The sequence below is a fragment of the Salarias fasciatus genome, chromosome 23 (assembly GCF_902148845.1).
Source record: "Salarias fasciatus chromosome 23, fSalaFa1.1, whole genome shotgun sequence".
Taxonomy (NCBI): Eukaryota; Metazoa; Chordata; class Actinopteri; order Blenniiformes; family Blenniidae; genus Salarias; species Salarias fasciatus.
In genome coordinates this window covers 10214001-10231063 of record NC_043766.1, presented here as the reverse complement: position 1 = coordinate 10231063, position 17063 = coordinate 10214001, and the positions used below count along the sequence as shown (strand labels likewise).

Genomic DNA, 17063 nt, shown 5'->3' with positions numbered 1-17063 from the left:
TTTGGTCATCATCTTCTGCAACCTTGGCACATGCCTACCATGGACACAATGAAATGAAAAAAAAAGATAGATATTTCATTTTTGTCTCTCTGTCCTAAAGATTTAATTCACATTTCTTCAGTTTTTTTTTTTTTTTTTTTTGTCCTAACTCCTGCAGATGAAATCTGTCAAAAGGAGAATTGGACATCAGGAAAGGGCCTCTGCACTGACTGATAATGAAATGAGGGATTATCTGGCAGTCCAAGCAGAGGTCGGTTCATCTTCTGCCCTTTGACTCCAAATACTGGACGTCACCTTCGGTCTCAGTGGAAATGCTGACAGAAACAACTACAGAGTGTGGCCGAGGAAGGAGCAGGAGCGGACGTGTAACAACACAGCCCGTTATCAATATTATCAGATCGAGTATTGACAGAGAAGTGAGTGAAATGGAGGCAGGGTGCTAAAAAGCTGGAAAGGAAACTGCAGCAGAGCTCAAAAAAATCTGTGATGAAATGAATGTCTCCAACAAAATATAGAGTATCACATTGATTTACAGTGGAGCTGCAGAATAATTTTTTAATATATTTTCTGGGATTAAAAATCTAGCAAATCATTTTATAACTATTTTTTTTTCTATTTCATTGCACTTTTTACTATGTTATTAAAGGTTTGTTATCATTAAGGTGTATTTGTTTGTATCTGTTTGTCATGGTATGTAGGTCATGAGCTCCATGTCTGTCCTTTTGTTTGAGTGAGTCCTGGAATGTGTGCATTCTGTGGTGTGATGAAATAATCACATCAGCTGAAAGGCAGAACAACACCTCACACAAGCAAGAACAACTCTCGCCTCTTAATATGATTTTAAAGTGTTTTGCAATGACTTAGTCATCATGTGAGAACAAGAAAAGCTAATCCAAAGTAGAAAAGGAACCGAATGAAGGCAGGTTTTAGTTCACACAGTTAAGCGTGAGGGTTACCTTTCTGATGGGAAGGACTGGCCTCTGTGTAATATTTACCAAGTCGCTGTGTGACCTGGACGTTTTTCAATCATGTTCAGAGAAAGAGGGACATGCTCTTCAGCTGAATGTCACATAACATTCTCAGGTTGTCTTCACTGACCTGATGAAGTTATAGAGCTGCAGAGTCAGGGTAATCTCTTGATGTTTCACATTTTAGGGTGCTGCAGTTCCTGCCTGATTGTGAGTCTCTCCATTGCTGCGTTAATCAAGTGTTTCATGCTTAGAGCTGTAGGTGGATGAAAACCTGCGATATGACGAGGACCCTTACTGAGGAGCAGGCCCCGCTCAGCTTTAGCTAATGGGAATGAAGAGGATGATGGGTAATCAGGGCACAGGGGCTCTGAAGAAGACCCAGATTATCTATATTTGACAAACTGGCTCGAAGTCAGTCTGTTTGGACTAAATGGCAGTGAGTGAATTCAGAACTGAGAGGCAAAGTGGGTTTCACTTTCTATGGTTCCTCTAGTTTAATTTCCTAGATTTTGAAATGAAAGATTTAAGGTCCTAAAGAAACCATTCCATACAGTAGCACCCTGCATTTCTCAGCTCAAACAACCATGTCAGTCTTGAGGAATATGTAAGCCCATAAACGTTATCAATTCAGTCATCCGTCCTATGAGAGAGGGGGAGTGACACATGGGGAGTGGCTTGGAAATATCTTACACATTTGGCCCCATTAAGAGGTGGAAGAATCACAAGGATCCCACTGGAAGAAATCATGGAGAGTCGAAATGAAAATTAAGCTGACATTTTTATAATGTTTTACTTCAAAATGCCAACAAATGCAAGGCAAATTGAAGCCACAGCATGAATAATTATATCTCAAATTATTATTACTTTGTATTTTTATGACAATTTGGGCTTTTCTTTTTTTTTCAGTTGTACAAAACAGAATAACCTTTGTTGCTGTCACCAGTGTATTATATTTCCATGTCACCTTCAAAACTGTGCAGTGGTGGAACGGGTTGAGAAAACACGCACTTCGGTAAATCTGCTCTTATTTTGCTAAAATACAGCCTACTCACTTAAAGAACTCTTGGTAGGGATTCAACTGAGGAGATTATTTCAGCTTTAATTCCATCATATTCATGGGCGACCTTCAGTACTAGGGTCAGCAGCACCTTGGGACCTGTTGGGGGTCAAGTGCCTTGCTCATGGCCCCATGATGTTAATCTATTAACAGTAGGATCTGAACCTGACAACTAAAAACTTGCATTAATGGTCTTTTTTTCAATCCTTTTTGTAACATGGGTGTTTCTTTGTATTTCATTACAAGACAATATAATCAATTTACTCAAATGAAACTTCAAGTGCATTTCTCAGATAATGTTAATTTTCCACTGGAAAGAGTCTCTAAAAGTTTCTAAAGCAGCTGTTGAGGAGCATTTGTGTTTGCAAATGCCACTTAGTTATTTTCAGTGTTGGGAAAGTAATATATTGCTTGGAATGAGTGGTGCTACGCAAGTAATATATAAACGCTAGTAATATATTGCTGTCAGTGGTTTCACTACACTGGCAAGTGCAAGTAATATATTACGTTCCAAAAACCGGTTATTTTATAATGCATTTGGAACAGAACGACCAGTATCAAAACTGACTTTTTTTTTCTTGTGTTTTCACAGATCATGTAAAGTTGAGTTATGAAAAGTTTTGAAATTGAGAGCTTTTCCAACGACACAGAGCAAAATGAAGGGCTACTTGTTGCTTATTGAATAAGAATGAAGTTATGTTGCAATCTTTGAGGTGCACATGGATACCAATTCATCTAAACTAAGTGAGCTCCAATAAAGCTTATATTACCTGGACAGTCTGCAAACTCCACGTTGGAGGGGTCACTGAAGTGTATGATGTGGTTTCTATAACAAATCTAGTGAATGCAGTTAAGTGTAAAAAAATAAACTTTTGTGCTACTTTTCTAGTCTATCAGTCAGCTCAAAGGATGTTACACAATAAGAGTCAATGTTCACATGTGTGAATAAGCTATTGAAATGGTTGACGGCAGCTGTCCATACCAACTCTTAGAGAGCAGAAAAAATACAGACCTCTCACTCTGATGCTACCTCTCGATACTCCACAAAACACCTAGCCAACACTGAGACTGAAGGCTGCCGAGGCCTGGATAAATAATTAGGCTACAGAATACTGAAACACTCACTGTAATAGTGGGACATATCAGTCACTGCTACGACTTTTAGACAGGCAAAGTGTGCGCCATAAGGGGGGCAAAATCTCAGAGGCCTCTTAGTTCCTTTGTGTGGTTGATTGATGTGTTGAATAAATTACATGAAGTCAGGTCACATGGTGTAGCAGTGGTTAGTGTGCTCACCAATAGTGGAATGTCATGGGTTCCAATACTGGCTGGGCCTTTCTGTCTGGGAGTTTGCATGTTCTCCCTGTGTGTGCCCGGGTTTCCTGCACAGTCCAAAAGCGTGCATGTGAGGTTGATTGTTGGCCCTAAATTGCCCCTAGGTGTGAGTGTATGTGTGCCTGTCTCTGTGTTTGTGCTGTGAAGGACTGGCGGTCTGTCCCACGAAGCTGGATTTTTCTATCGAGGTAACTTCAGGGAATTAACCCTGGGTTTTTCATCCTACAACCGGGCTCACTTCTTACCAGGCTGAATCACCATGATGATTTAAGTCGAACTTAACCTGGTTATGTTCTGGATAAGAGATCAATGAGTATCAGTGCTCACCTCCTGACCAATCCCTCTCTTGGATAATAACCTGTCCATTCTTAAAGATCCTGTCAGGATTGGCGCGCAGATCAGGAGAGGAGCGCTGAGGAGAGAAAGACTTTTTCAGGATTATTGCAATCCTTTTGAAGTCTCTGATGACATCCGACATGAAGGCTAGACATTTCTTAGGATGGGTAAGAAATAATAACAGTATAAATACATTTAGTCCATTTAATCCAAACAATAGCGACAGTGTGAAGTAATACAGCTTTGTCGCTGACCACTTTGAAGTTTGTTTTTTTTACTCATTAATAAAACAGAATGATAGTTTTACAAATTGCGTTGATGAACGCATTCACTGGATCTGCTGATGAGTGGTTTGGGTTGGATTTGAGAAACTCACTAAATGTATTCACCAGAGGAAGGTTGCTAAAGCCCTGGATACTGCCATCATTTATTATGGTGATATACAATGTGAAAAAGACTGAATTTCTACACTTCATCCAACCACGGATAGCTTGAACTGAGGGAAGGCATCTGGGACATGGCACGAGTCAAACTCAGTGGTGATGTGCCTCTGATCCCTTTTTCATTTCGCCATGAAGTAAAACCACTGTTGATATCAGCAATAAAGATAAAATAACATTACGTCGTCCAAAAAGCCTACTGTGTGGGTAATTCCTGGCTTATGTGGCAGGACACATCAGTTGAATGTACTTCATTTCAAATTATAACTAGTAAAGGAACATGTATCATTTCATTTATAGCAGGCAGCTCTGATCGAACACATTTCAGCATCAGAGCCTTGATGGTTTTGGACATTTGTAGACTCAAATGGATAGCATCTGGGGAAATATCAGTGCGCACAGGAAGAGCATGCATAGAAAAAACAAAACTCATTAAAAAAAAACCCTTTAATGTGAACTTTCTTTTGTAAAGGAGCAGGGAGGCGCTGTGCCCGAGACAGTGTAATTCCCACGATGGAGCCATCGTGTCTTCACAGGATCTCTGAGGTCCTGGATCTTGGGAATGTGTGTGTAGCTTTGACCCGCGCGCCGCGACTCCTGCAGACTCAGCACCTTTTGGAGACCGATATAAACCGCCTCCTCCAGCCTTTTCACCCTCTTCTGTGTGAGGACGCAGTCTGCAGAGCCGTGAGTCGGGTCCAGCCTATACAACAACAACAACAACAACAGCAACAGCAACAGCAAACATGACCACCGCACAGCCCATCTTCTCCAAGGGGGGGACCTGCAAGGCCACCTGGCACGACGCGAACCGCCGGATACAACGAGGCCGACACCCACCTGGAGATCATGGGCAAGCCGGTGATGGAGCGCTGGGAGACCCCCTACATGCACTCCCTCGCGACCGTGGCTGCCTCCAAAGGTAGGGGGACAGTGGAGCAGGATTGTCCACTGTCGGACACCGTAGGGTGCAGACTCGAGTAACGGAGTCATGTAGAACTTGTAGAGACAGCTGCGCTGTCACTGATGTTGTGAAAGAGCCAAGTGCTGCCTTTTACTGCAAATATAATATTATTAAGTATCTTCTTCGTGCAAATGCTGCTATTGCAATAGGATTGGGTTGTATTGCAGACTTCCAACAGAAAAGTTATAGTATTCAGAATAAAATACAGTGAATACACCACAGAGTTAGAAAATATAGTACTCTAAAATTATATCAATAATCAGTTCCATTAGAGACAAGACTATGAAAAATTAGTGTACTTCATTCATTTATGACCAGTGGTTTGTGAATGTGTCTTCTCTCCTTCATTTGTGTCATCTGCTGTGCAGACACGTGCAGGGTGTGAGCAGCATGGTGCACACACTACTTAATGAGTACTAAAGCAGCTGTTACTGAGCTCGTGGACACCAGCCAAGAAGTCTGCAGGGGGCTTCAGCTCATCAGCTTTCAGTCCTTTGTGAAAAGCAGATCCACACAGTTCCTGTCCTACACACAGTCCTGCACAATGCAAGAGAGTGTTGCTTTATTTGCAATCATGTGGTGTTTCAGATCTTTTCAGATAATATGGCCAGGCTTTGGGCAGCATGCCATTTGATGTCTGCTCCATTTTCTCAACATTTTCGGTATTGATATTATACACTTAAGTATAAGTTTTACGTGTAGAGTGTACAATTTTCCTGAAAAAAATAAAAATACAAATAAACCCAAAATACAAAATGTGGACGACTGACTGAGGCCCTTCCAAACAGCTGCCATTTAAAAAACTAGTCAGTCCTTTACCACGGGGTCAAGCAAAAACTACTAGCCTGCAATGCTACTTCTATTATACGCTACTTTTGAAATGAAATGAAACCCTCTGGCCTTTCTGTCAGCGCCATGTCACAGCTGAGTCTCTCTCATCTACACTGAGCAGAGGGGAGGCAAACTTCAGTCCAGCTGTGACGAATCACTCTCTGAATCCATCATATCAAGCTGTTCCGCCAAGTCAAACATGTGACAAGCTTTGAACGATCGATCTTTTGATTATGTTATCAGCTTTCCGAAATCCATTGAAGTGGAGGGAGAAGCCAGAGAACATGTTTGTTTTCTTTGGTGATCTTGTTTCTTAAAGAACATGAGCATTTTTTTTTTCCACTAAGCCTCGCTTGTGGATTGAAAATTCAACTCAACACTGTCAAACTCACAAACCAACATTCATGTACATACATTGATAGATATTTCCACATTAATCCCAGGAAAGCTTCAGTAAATACTTTGTTTTCTTGTGATTTTCTGCCAGGCGGTCGGGTTCTGGAGAATGGTTTCGGCATGGCCATTGCTGCCACCAAAGTTGAGTCTTTCCCCATCGAGGAGCACTGGATCGTTGAGTGCAACGACGGCGTCTTCGCTCGGCTGGAGAACTGGGCTAAGTCTCAGGCCTCATAAGGGAGGTAAACACAGCTGATTGATCTCACCTGCCTCTGTCGCTGCTGAAAACCTCTTCGTCAGCATGAAAAACCACCATTAAGGGAGGTAAATGGTCCTCTTCTTGAGAATTTATTAATTAATACGATGGATTGATGAATGCTTGTGCTGTCGCAGGTCGTCCCTTTGAAGGGCCTCTGGGAGGAGGTTGTTCCCACACTGCCTGACAACCACTTCGATGGTAAGAAACAGGCATGGGATAGAGAGGTGAAGAAAAACATGTGCGTTAAGTGACGGTGCGTCCTTGTTCTCTCAGGTATCTTGTATGACACATACCCGCTGTCTGAGGAGCTTGGCACACCCACAGTTCGACTTCATCAAGGTCAGTACACTGACTCTTCACAAACGAGCTTGAAGTGATTGAAATCGAAGGGAAAAGGGGCGAGATACTGTAAAATCAGTCAAAGACATCACTGTGCACATCTGGATATGAAGGCCTGGTGTTTTTTTTTCCTCTCTCTCTCTCTCTCTCTCTGCAGGGTCACGCTCACAGGCTGCTGAAACCCTGGCGGCGTCCTCACCTACTGCAACCTGACCTCATGGGCGAGCTGCTCAAGACCAAATACGACAACATTGAGAAAATGTTTGAGGTTTGTTGCTTTATGATCCAGTCAGGGCAGAACTCTCAAGAATGCTTTCGAAAGAAAAAAAAATGCTACTATGCTTCGCTGTCGACTTTGTTACCACTTTACAATGTGCTGACACAACAAAAAACACAACATTTCTTCTGTATGCTGATTAAATTGTTATTCAGCTCAGAGAAAAGTGAAATGCAAAAAGATGAATTTTTACTTTAACTGTATCTTCATAAGGTTTGTAGAGAAATCATGTTTTCATTAAATAATTCAGCTAAATGACGTTTTCAGCATAAACAGGAAAAGAGACCTGTATTGATCGTCAAGCTAATCATTCAAACTGATGTTGTTTGAACTCTCTGACTGCAATGCTGGATTGATGTCGTCGGGACAGAACAGACGCTTTAATCAGTCACTCCGAGATCGATGATTAACAAGAGCGTAGCAACTGATAAAATTGTGTGACCACCTCTCTGTTAATGATTACCAGGAGACCCAGGTGCCTCACCTGCTCCAAGCTGGCTTCAAGAAGGAGAAGATCAGCACCACCACCATGGACATCGCTCCGCCCAGCGAATGCAAATACTATTCCTTCAAGAAAATGATCACTCCCACTATCGTTAAACAGTAATTCCCAAAACACTGCTGAAACCTTTTTTACACTGACGTGCCTTTTCTCTCCTCTCAGTATGTTAGTATACACTGCCATATTCCAATAAACTAACTCCATCCAACTCTGTTTGCATGTTTGTGCTTTCAACTTTGATTTTCTTTCATGTGTGGTTTTGATTTAAAGAGTTTTTTCATTAGTCGTAGCTACATGCATAATCTGATATGCATCAATACAAAACAAGATTTACCCAAAAGAAGTCTTTAACAGTCAGAATTGAAGACACACACTTTGCTGAGACTCAAATGATCCAACCAGTATCATCATTCTAAATAGACATCAACCTGTGAAACACTGAGACGCAGACATCTATTCTCATGATCAGCAGAAAATAAAGTGTCACATTAACACTGCATACGCTAACCAGACAATAAAACAGTGATGAAATGGAATGTGAGGAAGACATTAGATCATTTAATCCAGTGAAGCGAGACAAAAGAAAGATTTACATTAAAGCATGTGTGTAAAAATGTGTTAAGAACTCCTTAGTGAACATAAAATATGGCTCCTACATCATAAACCGTTATTAAAGACAACGTAATGATATTCCTCAGGTCATGGATCTGATACTAGGATCAAAGTATTGACTTAAACTTCAGCGGCATTTTATAAGTTAGAACATAGAGCTTTAGACTGAAGGCTGAGGTCCCATTGCCCAGAATCCCAGAGGGCTGTGCCTGGAGGACATCAGTCAAACCTTGTACTGGGTCAGAGCTGTAGATCACGATCTGCTGACAACTCATGAGGGAGCAGCTAGGAAAAACGGTCATACTTATACGAATTTTTTGGCTTGTGGGTACAATACAGGTTGGTTCGCAGCTACTTAACATTAATCTTTTTTTTAATCTGTTGAAATATGTTATACTTCTTCAATTAACTTATTTTTCATTATTTAACATTAACTCCCTAAAACCTGCAAAAGGCAAAATGCATACATAATTCAACCTTATCGATGCTTTACTACTTTGGCCACTATCTGTGAAGGGCACAGCTATTAAACAGCTTGCTGAAACACAGAGCACCATATGCATGTGTTAAGGTATGGTTCTAGATAACACCTGATGTTATCTGAGCACGTGGGAATAAGTAACCACCTGGCAAACGTACATAATCATTAGGTGGATGGATGATGCAACAGCACACGGAGTCAGGTGGGGAACCGCAGCAGCTGGCACATCTGACTCAGGAGCCCTATTTTAGGAAGTTTGTCAACACTTTTACAAAGCTGCAAAAAAAAAAAAAGGGGGCAATTAGAGCACAAAGAAACAACAAAAACCCAACCTCTTAATGTGTTTGCGTTCTACCTCTTTAAACAAACTGACCTATTGAGTACAAATCTTGATCACAGGGCACTTCTTAAAGGTGCCAGACGACAGCGAATATGTAATTTTCTTATCAAAAGCATGTGTTTTGTGGGTCACAGGTGCAGTGTGTCTACTGAGGATTTAAAAATGAAGACTAACTTTGAAACAAAGTTAAAAAAAAAAAAACATCTGCTGGTATTGGAAAACTGTCTCACATATTTCAACCATTCACAGTTAAAACATCTGTCAGAGACTTAAAGGGGGAGCGCTAAAGTGGATTCTGTTTGAAGTGACCACACCTGATTGTGCACAAAACCAAATTTGAGCTTCTGGGTCTGTCGTGTTTTTGTTTCATACATTTAGAATTTTTTAAAGAAACAGTGACTGAAGCAGCTCATAGTAAAACTGTCTTTTGCCTCAAACCACTGCTGAGTGTCCACAGAGAGCAGTGAAGGTCAGAGCTGTGATCACAGGAGCCACCTGGTGGCTCAAACACCACTGTGGATGACGCCACATGTGAGGGAAAAAAGAGAAACACATACAAGGAATGCCACAATCACAGATTTCATGTAAGCGCAGTTTATTGAAAATAAGATGAACCATTTTGTAGTTTGCCACTCAACCCTGTTTACAACTGACCAAAAGTTCGATTATGAAAGAGAAACATACTGCATAGGGCTACTTTAGATTAATTTAAAATGTTGACAGTCCGACATAAGCCACTAATGTTTCTTCTGATTCACAGGAACATTTGAAACTGATCTAAAGCTGAGGCAGAAAACCAGAAGCGAGTCTCTGCCACTGGGTGAACATAAACACCAGTGAGTAAATTACACAATGAAGGTAAATCCTGCAGCTCTACATGGAGGAGGAGCAGCGCTCCAAGAAAAACATCATTTACATAGTAGATACACGCACACACACATTACACATTCATTTTCTATACCAGATCTTGAGCTTCTTCTCACGCTTGATTTTCTTCTGTAGCTGTAAAGTTCCGTAGAGGAGAGCTTCAGCAGTCGGAGGACATCCTGAGGACAGACAGGGGACATTCAATACTCTGATCAGAAACACCACACCAGAGACACTGCTGATTTATTCATATGTATCACTGCTCACAACACTCACAAGGACCCAGCCAGTGATGTACAGTTAATTACTACGGCTGCCTTATCGACTGTCATCAAAATGAACGATCTTTTCCACGAACTACTGCAACATCACTGCCACATCTGGTGATAATACAACTGAATAGGACTTGTGCAGCTAATACAAGTATTTTTGCCATTGCTGATTGTGCAGCTTCTTTTCCTAATTATGAGCCTGACCTGGAAACCCGGACATCAGGACACTCTGAACACAACTCACAGCAGTCATTATGTTGTTGACTGGAAGGTCAAAGCATGATCGCAAGTATGTGGATTAACAGAATACTTGACTAAATGTGTGAGCTGCAGTCCTTTCACATAATCAGAAGGCTTGTTTCCGTTGTATGAAAACACGTGGAATAAACTAACAACCTGCTCCCTTGTGATTGTAACCCCCAAATACCTATTGTCACAGAAACAGCCTTAGAGAGAGTAGATTGTGTTTAGCGAGATGGTGCTGAGCTGGGGCGATGAAGATTCAGAGGTGAGTGAGCTTCCGCTGATTTGTGGGGAGGAGGAAAGCCGGGTCAGGTTCAGGGATTGATGTGAAATTTTGTGAATTGTCGCCATGTCACAGACTACGGCCAATTTCAAAAATAAGTTCAAATGGTCAGTATTTGACTGGAGCTCCTTCAAATGTCTCATCAATAACCGTCCTGCTGCTCTGAAGTTTACATTTTAATGCTCAAACAGTAGATTTCAAAACACTTCTATTCACATTAATGTCATCAATTTAGCTGAAAACAGAACACAGACTCTTCTGCAGATGCATCTTTATTTTTAAGACAAAATTAGGAAGAGAAAAGTCTGATGGTTTAAAGTAGAATTTTGGATTTCAAAGCATACTCTGCTGAAACAGTGGCATAAAACACACGATATGTACATGAAAACAATAGATAGAAAGGAGAAATGTAGTTAAACACTGACTGTCAAAGATATCAAACTAGAAAACGAAACTTTTCAGCTCTCCTGGATTTCAATGGTTAAAAAAGTTATTTTCAAATTAAAATGTACTGGCATTCTGAAAAAATATAGAAATGTAGAAATTCCTGTCTTCTTGAAAACAGACCTTCACATCATTATCAGTAAGTGGCTGATTTTGAGTTGCATTTGTGGGACGGAGTTCCGGTCAGTTTCAACATGGACATGTTGAACCGGGTGGGAACAAACATCAAACAAGATCAATTATTCGGAGTAGCTTCTTTGTGGACTTGACTTAGCGCACAATATATGTGGTGCTCCAAAAGCATCAAGCTGCTATTAAAAACTTCTGACACAAATGGACAATGGAGCTGACAAGATTTTACTGAATTGTCACTAAAGTGCAATAACAGAATCCAAATTGTCCATATTCATGTGGTTATGAAGTGCAAGGCATACATAACATTTACTACAGTCGTTTAAAAACAACAAGCCTCCATTGTCACTAATATAACGGGGAATTTAATGCTTACCTGGAACATAAATGTCCACTGGGACAATTCGGTCGCAGCCTCTGACAACAGCATAGGAGTAGTGGTAGTAGCCTCCTCCGTTAGCACAGCTGGAAGAAGACAGTTAGGAGGACACTTTTACTTTAGGGGACACTTTGGATACATTTTAAACAATCTTTAAAACAACTATGTTTTTCTTTTTCTCTCAACTTTTGAGCAAAGAAACAGACAACAATGAGAAAACAAAAAACAAAATCAATTTTCTATAAAATGCCACAGTTGACTCTCCAAGTGAGAACATTAGAGAAAAACCATCAAATATGGAAAAAAATGAGGAGCAAATCGTCTGTTCTTTTTTATTACTTGACTACTCCACAATTTAAAATGTTTTAAAATGATCACATTTTGCAACTGAATGCTAGATGTGCCATTTTAACCCCATATCTGAGTGCAACATTGTAAACGGTCCTTAAGAGAGGATGCATATGCATCAAAGTAGTGCATCAAATTGCGTTGAGGCAGTTACTCAACAACCTCAACTTCAGGCAGCGCAGCAACAAGAAGGAATAAAACTGATGTCAAAATACCCTAAACAACAAATTTTACAATTACTTGCCACAGATCAGAATTTAAAGGCAACATTGTGCCAAAAGCCATTAGAACCTGGGTAGTATTCTTCAGTTCACGGGGCGTTTCAGACTTAGGTGAAAGATTTGATGAGGACTTGAAAGGCTGGAATAAAAAGCTGAGAGTTAAATCTGGTCAGGTGGAAACTTACCTTCCCATGGAAATGACATATCTGGGCTCAGGCATCTGGTCATACACCTGTTGGTTAGAAGCAGCAGCTCAGTCACAGTTATATAATGTCAGACGAGGAGCTAATCTGTAGATTCAGCTGGAGAACAGCGTGGTGCCAGTCTACAAATCCACCAACAGGCTGGTCGTAATCCAGCATTCGTTTGCACAGCTATACTGTTCTCAGTGCTGCCCTCACAGAGACAGGAACTTTAGACAAACAACACACATTGTTTCTACAAGCTGTGCACAAAAACACATTTCCCTTTATTTCAGACAATGTGCTGCACTCCTAAAGTGTCGCCACTCGAACCGCACTAAAACCTCACTGCGGACACTTGTCTGCTGTCCCGCTGCTCACCTTCCGCAGGGCGGGAGCCATCTTGTTGGTCAGTGTTCCTGCCACAATCATGACATCGGCCTGTCGAGGACTCGCTCTGAACACCACTCCAAAGCGATCCATGTCGTAACGCGGAGCCGCCATGTGCATCATCTCCACGGCACAGCACGCCAGGCCAAAAGTCATCGGCCACAGAGAGCTCTGAGGAGGAGCAGACACAATAATTCAAATATAATGATGAGCACTTTTAGTTTCCAAACAATCTTTTATTTGGAGTGCAGCCATGTTTACTCTGTAGTTATCTGGAATGCAAGCATAAGAAGATCTACAACAGTAGGTAGGATGTTTTGCTATATTCGTTTTGAGTTAGTTCTACTCTGTCGTTTCACTGAAAAATTCTACAGGAGAACACAATCTAGTGACACAGTGGCAAGTAATGAGCCTAACAGGTCCAGGTTATGGTGCAGAGAACAAGCAACAGTGGTTCAAGTCACTGTTGCACAGCAAAACAAACAAACAAACAAAAAAACTCATGTATTTCCCAGTCATAGCTTGATTGTGTGGACTTTTTATGTTCTCAGTGTGTTTCTGCACATTGTCTCCAAATGTACCAGCTTCATTCCACTACCCAAAGACAAGACTGAAGTATTAATAGGAGCCTTATCTTTGATGAGAATGTGTGAGGCCTGGCCAACTATCCAGGTGAAGCCTTGGCCTTCAACCCACGTTAACTGAATCAACCTACAGACCCTTGTGAGGCTTTGATCAAGCAATAGAAGCAAAACACAGAGAATAACATCTTCATATGAGGATGCAGTGGTAGGAAGCAGCATTTCAGTGGTGCGTCATATTGTTAAACCAGTTAAAGACCAGCAGATAACGCAGCGTATAAGAGGTGCCCTTTTTTAATGAGTCCACTTAGAAATACGAGTTTGCCATCAAGTGTGTTGAGCTCAAAATGTTAGTAACGTCACAAGATCCTACTTCGCCACCTGAAGTTGCACTTCAACGCCTCAGAAAAAAAAATCCAGATCAAACGAAAACAGCTGTTTCTTCACACACAAAATAGTGATTTATCAATTCATAAGGGGTGACACCAATCCTGTGACTAAAAAATATTTCAGTGAATTTTTTAAAATCAACTCATGCAGTATTTTAGTAAGTGCTTTAAACTTAACAAAAAGAAAAATGCCAATTACATTTGACCAAATTCAACAATGCTACACATTCTATTGATACCCTGGTTTCATGGTGGATTATTTTGACCTACTAAGTACTTACGAAAAAAAAAAAAAAACAGCACTATGGGCATTTTAGCCCTCTCACACAAAAAAGCTGAACATAGCAATCGATAAATTATGAAACATTTTGATCAAATGATGAATTTAGCAACAAAGAGCCACACTTCTCCTGGAGTCACAACAGACGCAGACCAACAACTTTGTTTTACTTCAATATTAAATCGCCAGACATTGCTGTTAGAAATTACACCTTCACATCTTTGAGCCACTGTCTCACATCAACTCACCCTGCGCGCCCAATTCACCAGGTCATCCAGCTTGGTGATAACATACTCCCCCTTGCTGCTGGCCACAGCTGCTGGTTTGGCTGCTGCCACTGCTGTGCTTTTCTCTCTGACTGGCACCACACTGAAAACACAAGGGGTGAGCAGAGCCGTAACGTTTGCTGATTGTTTAATGGATGTTTAATACAACATGCTTCTTGAAAACCTACCTTGTGGTGGTATTCTCACTTCGAGTGCTGCTGTGCAGACTTTTATGTTGAATGGCAAAAACTGAAATGGGTCTGTTGAACAGCAGGTGAGACAGAAAGACATTTGAGAAAAAGAAAAGAGAAGGAATTATTAAAAACAAATTATATAAAACTAATACAGTTATTCTAACTACGGGATATCTTAATGCGAAGGACACAATAAGAACAAATAAGACAAAATAATTCTAGAGCAACATAATGTTGCAGTATTATGTTGAATTCTTATTTTGTCTGATTGGTGGGCAGATGACTCTGATTTTGTCTGAACCTTCAAAATTTGCTCTTTGATTTGATCTTTTCGAAGATTAACTTCTGTTTCTGTGAACAGAAGGAAACTAAATGCTTCAGCTGTCACGAAAACAAACCAACTGCAAATGTTTCTGCCTTTGTGAGCACAGATTTTTTTGGTCTTGTCATGTTTTTCCAGTTAAAACTACCCAGACTGGAAAAATCTAAAAGAAATAAAGAAAATTGAAGGGAAAAACCCAAAATAAATCTAATTAACAATGACCACCTGAATCTCTGCATGCAAAGCCAGTATGTTTAATATTACTTTTGAAATAAGGATTCTTACCTTGTTGAAAAAGAGCCAAACAGGGCCAGACGAGGTGCTGTAAAACAAATTACACAGATTTTTAAAACAGTGTGTAAGGATTGCATGTACAGTACTACTGATTATTTCAATGATTAATTAATCTATCAAAAAAAAAAATGCATGGAAATTGTTAAAATGAACGAATTCTAGTTGGACTTCTTAACTTTAACCTTTTTTGGACTACTGCTTAATTAATCAAGAAATAACACAACAGATGAGTTGGTTCAGCAGATCATGTATTGTCATCCTACTAAGTGCAATAATGTTAATGTTGCCCACTGCTTTTTTTTATGGTGCTGCTACAGAGAAACTCTACATCCAGCCTTAATCAAACCTCACTTTAACACAAGCTACAAACTTCGTGAGCAAAATGCTAGACTGTTGACTATCTCATTCAAATGTCACTATCAGTTGTTATATTTATAACATGAACAACCACATTGAGCACATAAAAAAAAGACCCCTGGGGTAAACCCAGAAATACACCTTCAATCTCTGCAACGCCAAACAGACTTGATGTCTCGGTCTTGTGGAGAGTTATATACAAGTCTGTACACATTAGCCGGTAGTTTCGTAATCACCTCTTATTTAAATCTGCAGGTAGATTTTCCGTCAGACATAAACCCAAATACTAACATCAGCCTGAACTAACCGATCATCTCCACATTGTTTTAGGAAATGAGGAAAGAGACGAGGTGAGAAATACGTGGAGATTTTCTTTGCCTAACAAGGAAGAAATGCGCGGCAGCTTTTAACGATGTTAAAAGGTTGTGCAGAAGTACTCTTCGCAGTACAGTCTCCGTGATTACAAATCAAAACCATCAAAATATAATTTTAACTGGGAGTTGGGTTTGATAATCGGAAGCAATGACACGCACTGCAGATAAGGGCACATCTGTTGGAGTTCACTCACGCTCACAATAACATCCTGTGAGAAGACATCATATATAGTTCAATATTTCTGTATTTTGATCGAGTTTGTTAAGATAATGTCAGGTTGTGCTTTGACAGTCGGCGTTTGTGTTAGCTAACCAGGTTAGCTGCTATGCTAACTCAGACATAGATAGCAAGGTCAGTGTACGCACTCACTTAAAGTTACCAAATCTGCTCCCTGCGCAACTTCTTCTCTGAGCGCCGCACTTTACTGTGCCCGTTTCTGTACGAACTCGAGGTAACTCGAGCCTGACAACAGCGGCAACATTTTTTTAAAAATGCGTGTAATTTTGACCAAAACATCACTCACCCACCAGCGCCGCCATCTTTAAGTTGTGTTGACGTCACACTGCGTGGTGTCGGAGCACGAGCTTCTGAGGGCGCTGCGTGCGTCGCCGCGTAATACAGGCTCATAAAATAAGTATCACAGAGAAGCAGCGACTGTGTCTCCACTAATGAGTTTGACTTCTTTAAGCTTCTTTTATCTTCAAACCACTTTACATTTTAATGTGAAAACGGGCCGGTTAGGTGATAGATTATTTTAGAATACTTTTATTCCTATGAGCATGTTAATCCGTCGATCCGCTTGTTTTACTGTCCAAATGGTGGTGAATTATATATTTTTACACTTGAAATATTGACCTTATTCTATTTAAAAAAGAAACAGAGCTGGTTGTGAGAAAACTCAAAAAGTTGATGCATGCATTTGTGTTTCCCTGCAATTATTATTATTATTATTATTATTATTATTATTATTATTATTATTATTATTATTATTATTATTATTATTATTGTTGTTGTTGTTGTTAATTTTTTTATTTATTTTTTAAACATCACACGACCTTGCACCTTCATAGTTGTTTGAATGTGTGCCAAGCCACACTCTCAGGT

The 17063-nt window shown here is 40.3% G+C and overlaps 2 protein-coding genes across 3 annotated transcripts; one reads left to right on the top strand and one right to left on the bottom strand.

Annotated features, from left to right (window-relative positions):
* The first annotated feature begins 4737 nt into the window (after positions 1 to 4737).
* Positions 4738 to 7900, top strand: gamt (guanidinoacetate N-methyltransferase). Its single transcript, XM_030083099.1, is given in 11 exon segments — positions 4738 to 4951; positions 4953 to 5061; positions 6422 to 6558; positions 6724 to 6787; positions 6863 to 6895; positions 6898 to 6909; positions 6912 to 6928; positions 7086 to 7109; positions 7111 to 7147; positions 7150 to 7196; positions 7672 to 7900. Coding segments are annotated over 11 exon segments (687 nt in total). The 5' UTR covers positions 4738 to 4885; the 3' UTR covers positions 7813 to 7900.
* A 1818-nt stretch (positions 7901 to 9718) lies between these two features.
* ndufs7 (NADH:ubiquinone oxidoreductase core subunit S7) lies at positions 9719 to 16498 on the bottom strand. Of its 2 annotated transcripts, XR_003930503.1 has the most exons (9): positions 16483 to 16498; positions 15219 to 15255; positions 14606 to 14677; positions 14400 to 14520; positions 12893 to 13072; positions 12515 to 12561; positions 11758 to 11846; positions 9972 to 10186; positions 9719 to 9935 (listed from the first exon to the last, which is right to left on the bottom strand). XR_003930503.1 is itself a non-coding variant. In XM_030083840.1 (8 exons), exons 1-8 carry the CDS (start codon positions 16496 to 16498, stop codon positions 10089 to 10091), a joined length of 660 nt encoding a protein of 219 aa, XP_029939700.1. In that variant the 3' UTR covers positions 9719 to 10088. The 2 variants fall into 2 exon arrangements, 1 of the variants encoding a protein (XP_029939700.1); XM_030083840.1 differs by having other exon boundaries at positions 9719 to 10186.
* Positions 16499 to 17063: the final 565 nt, after the last annotated feature.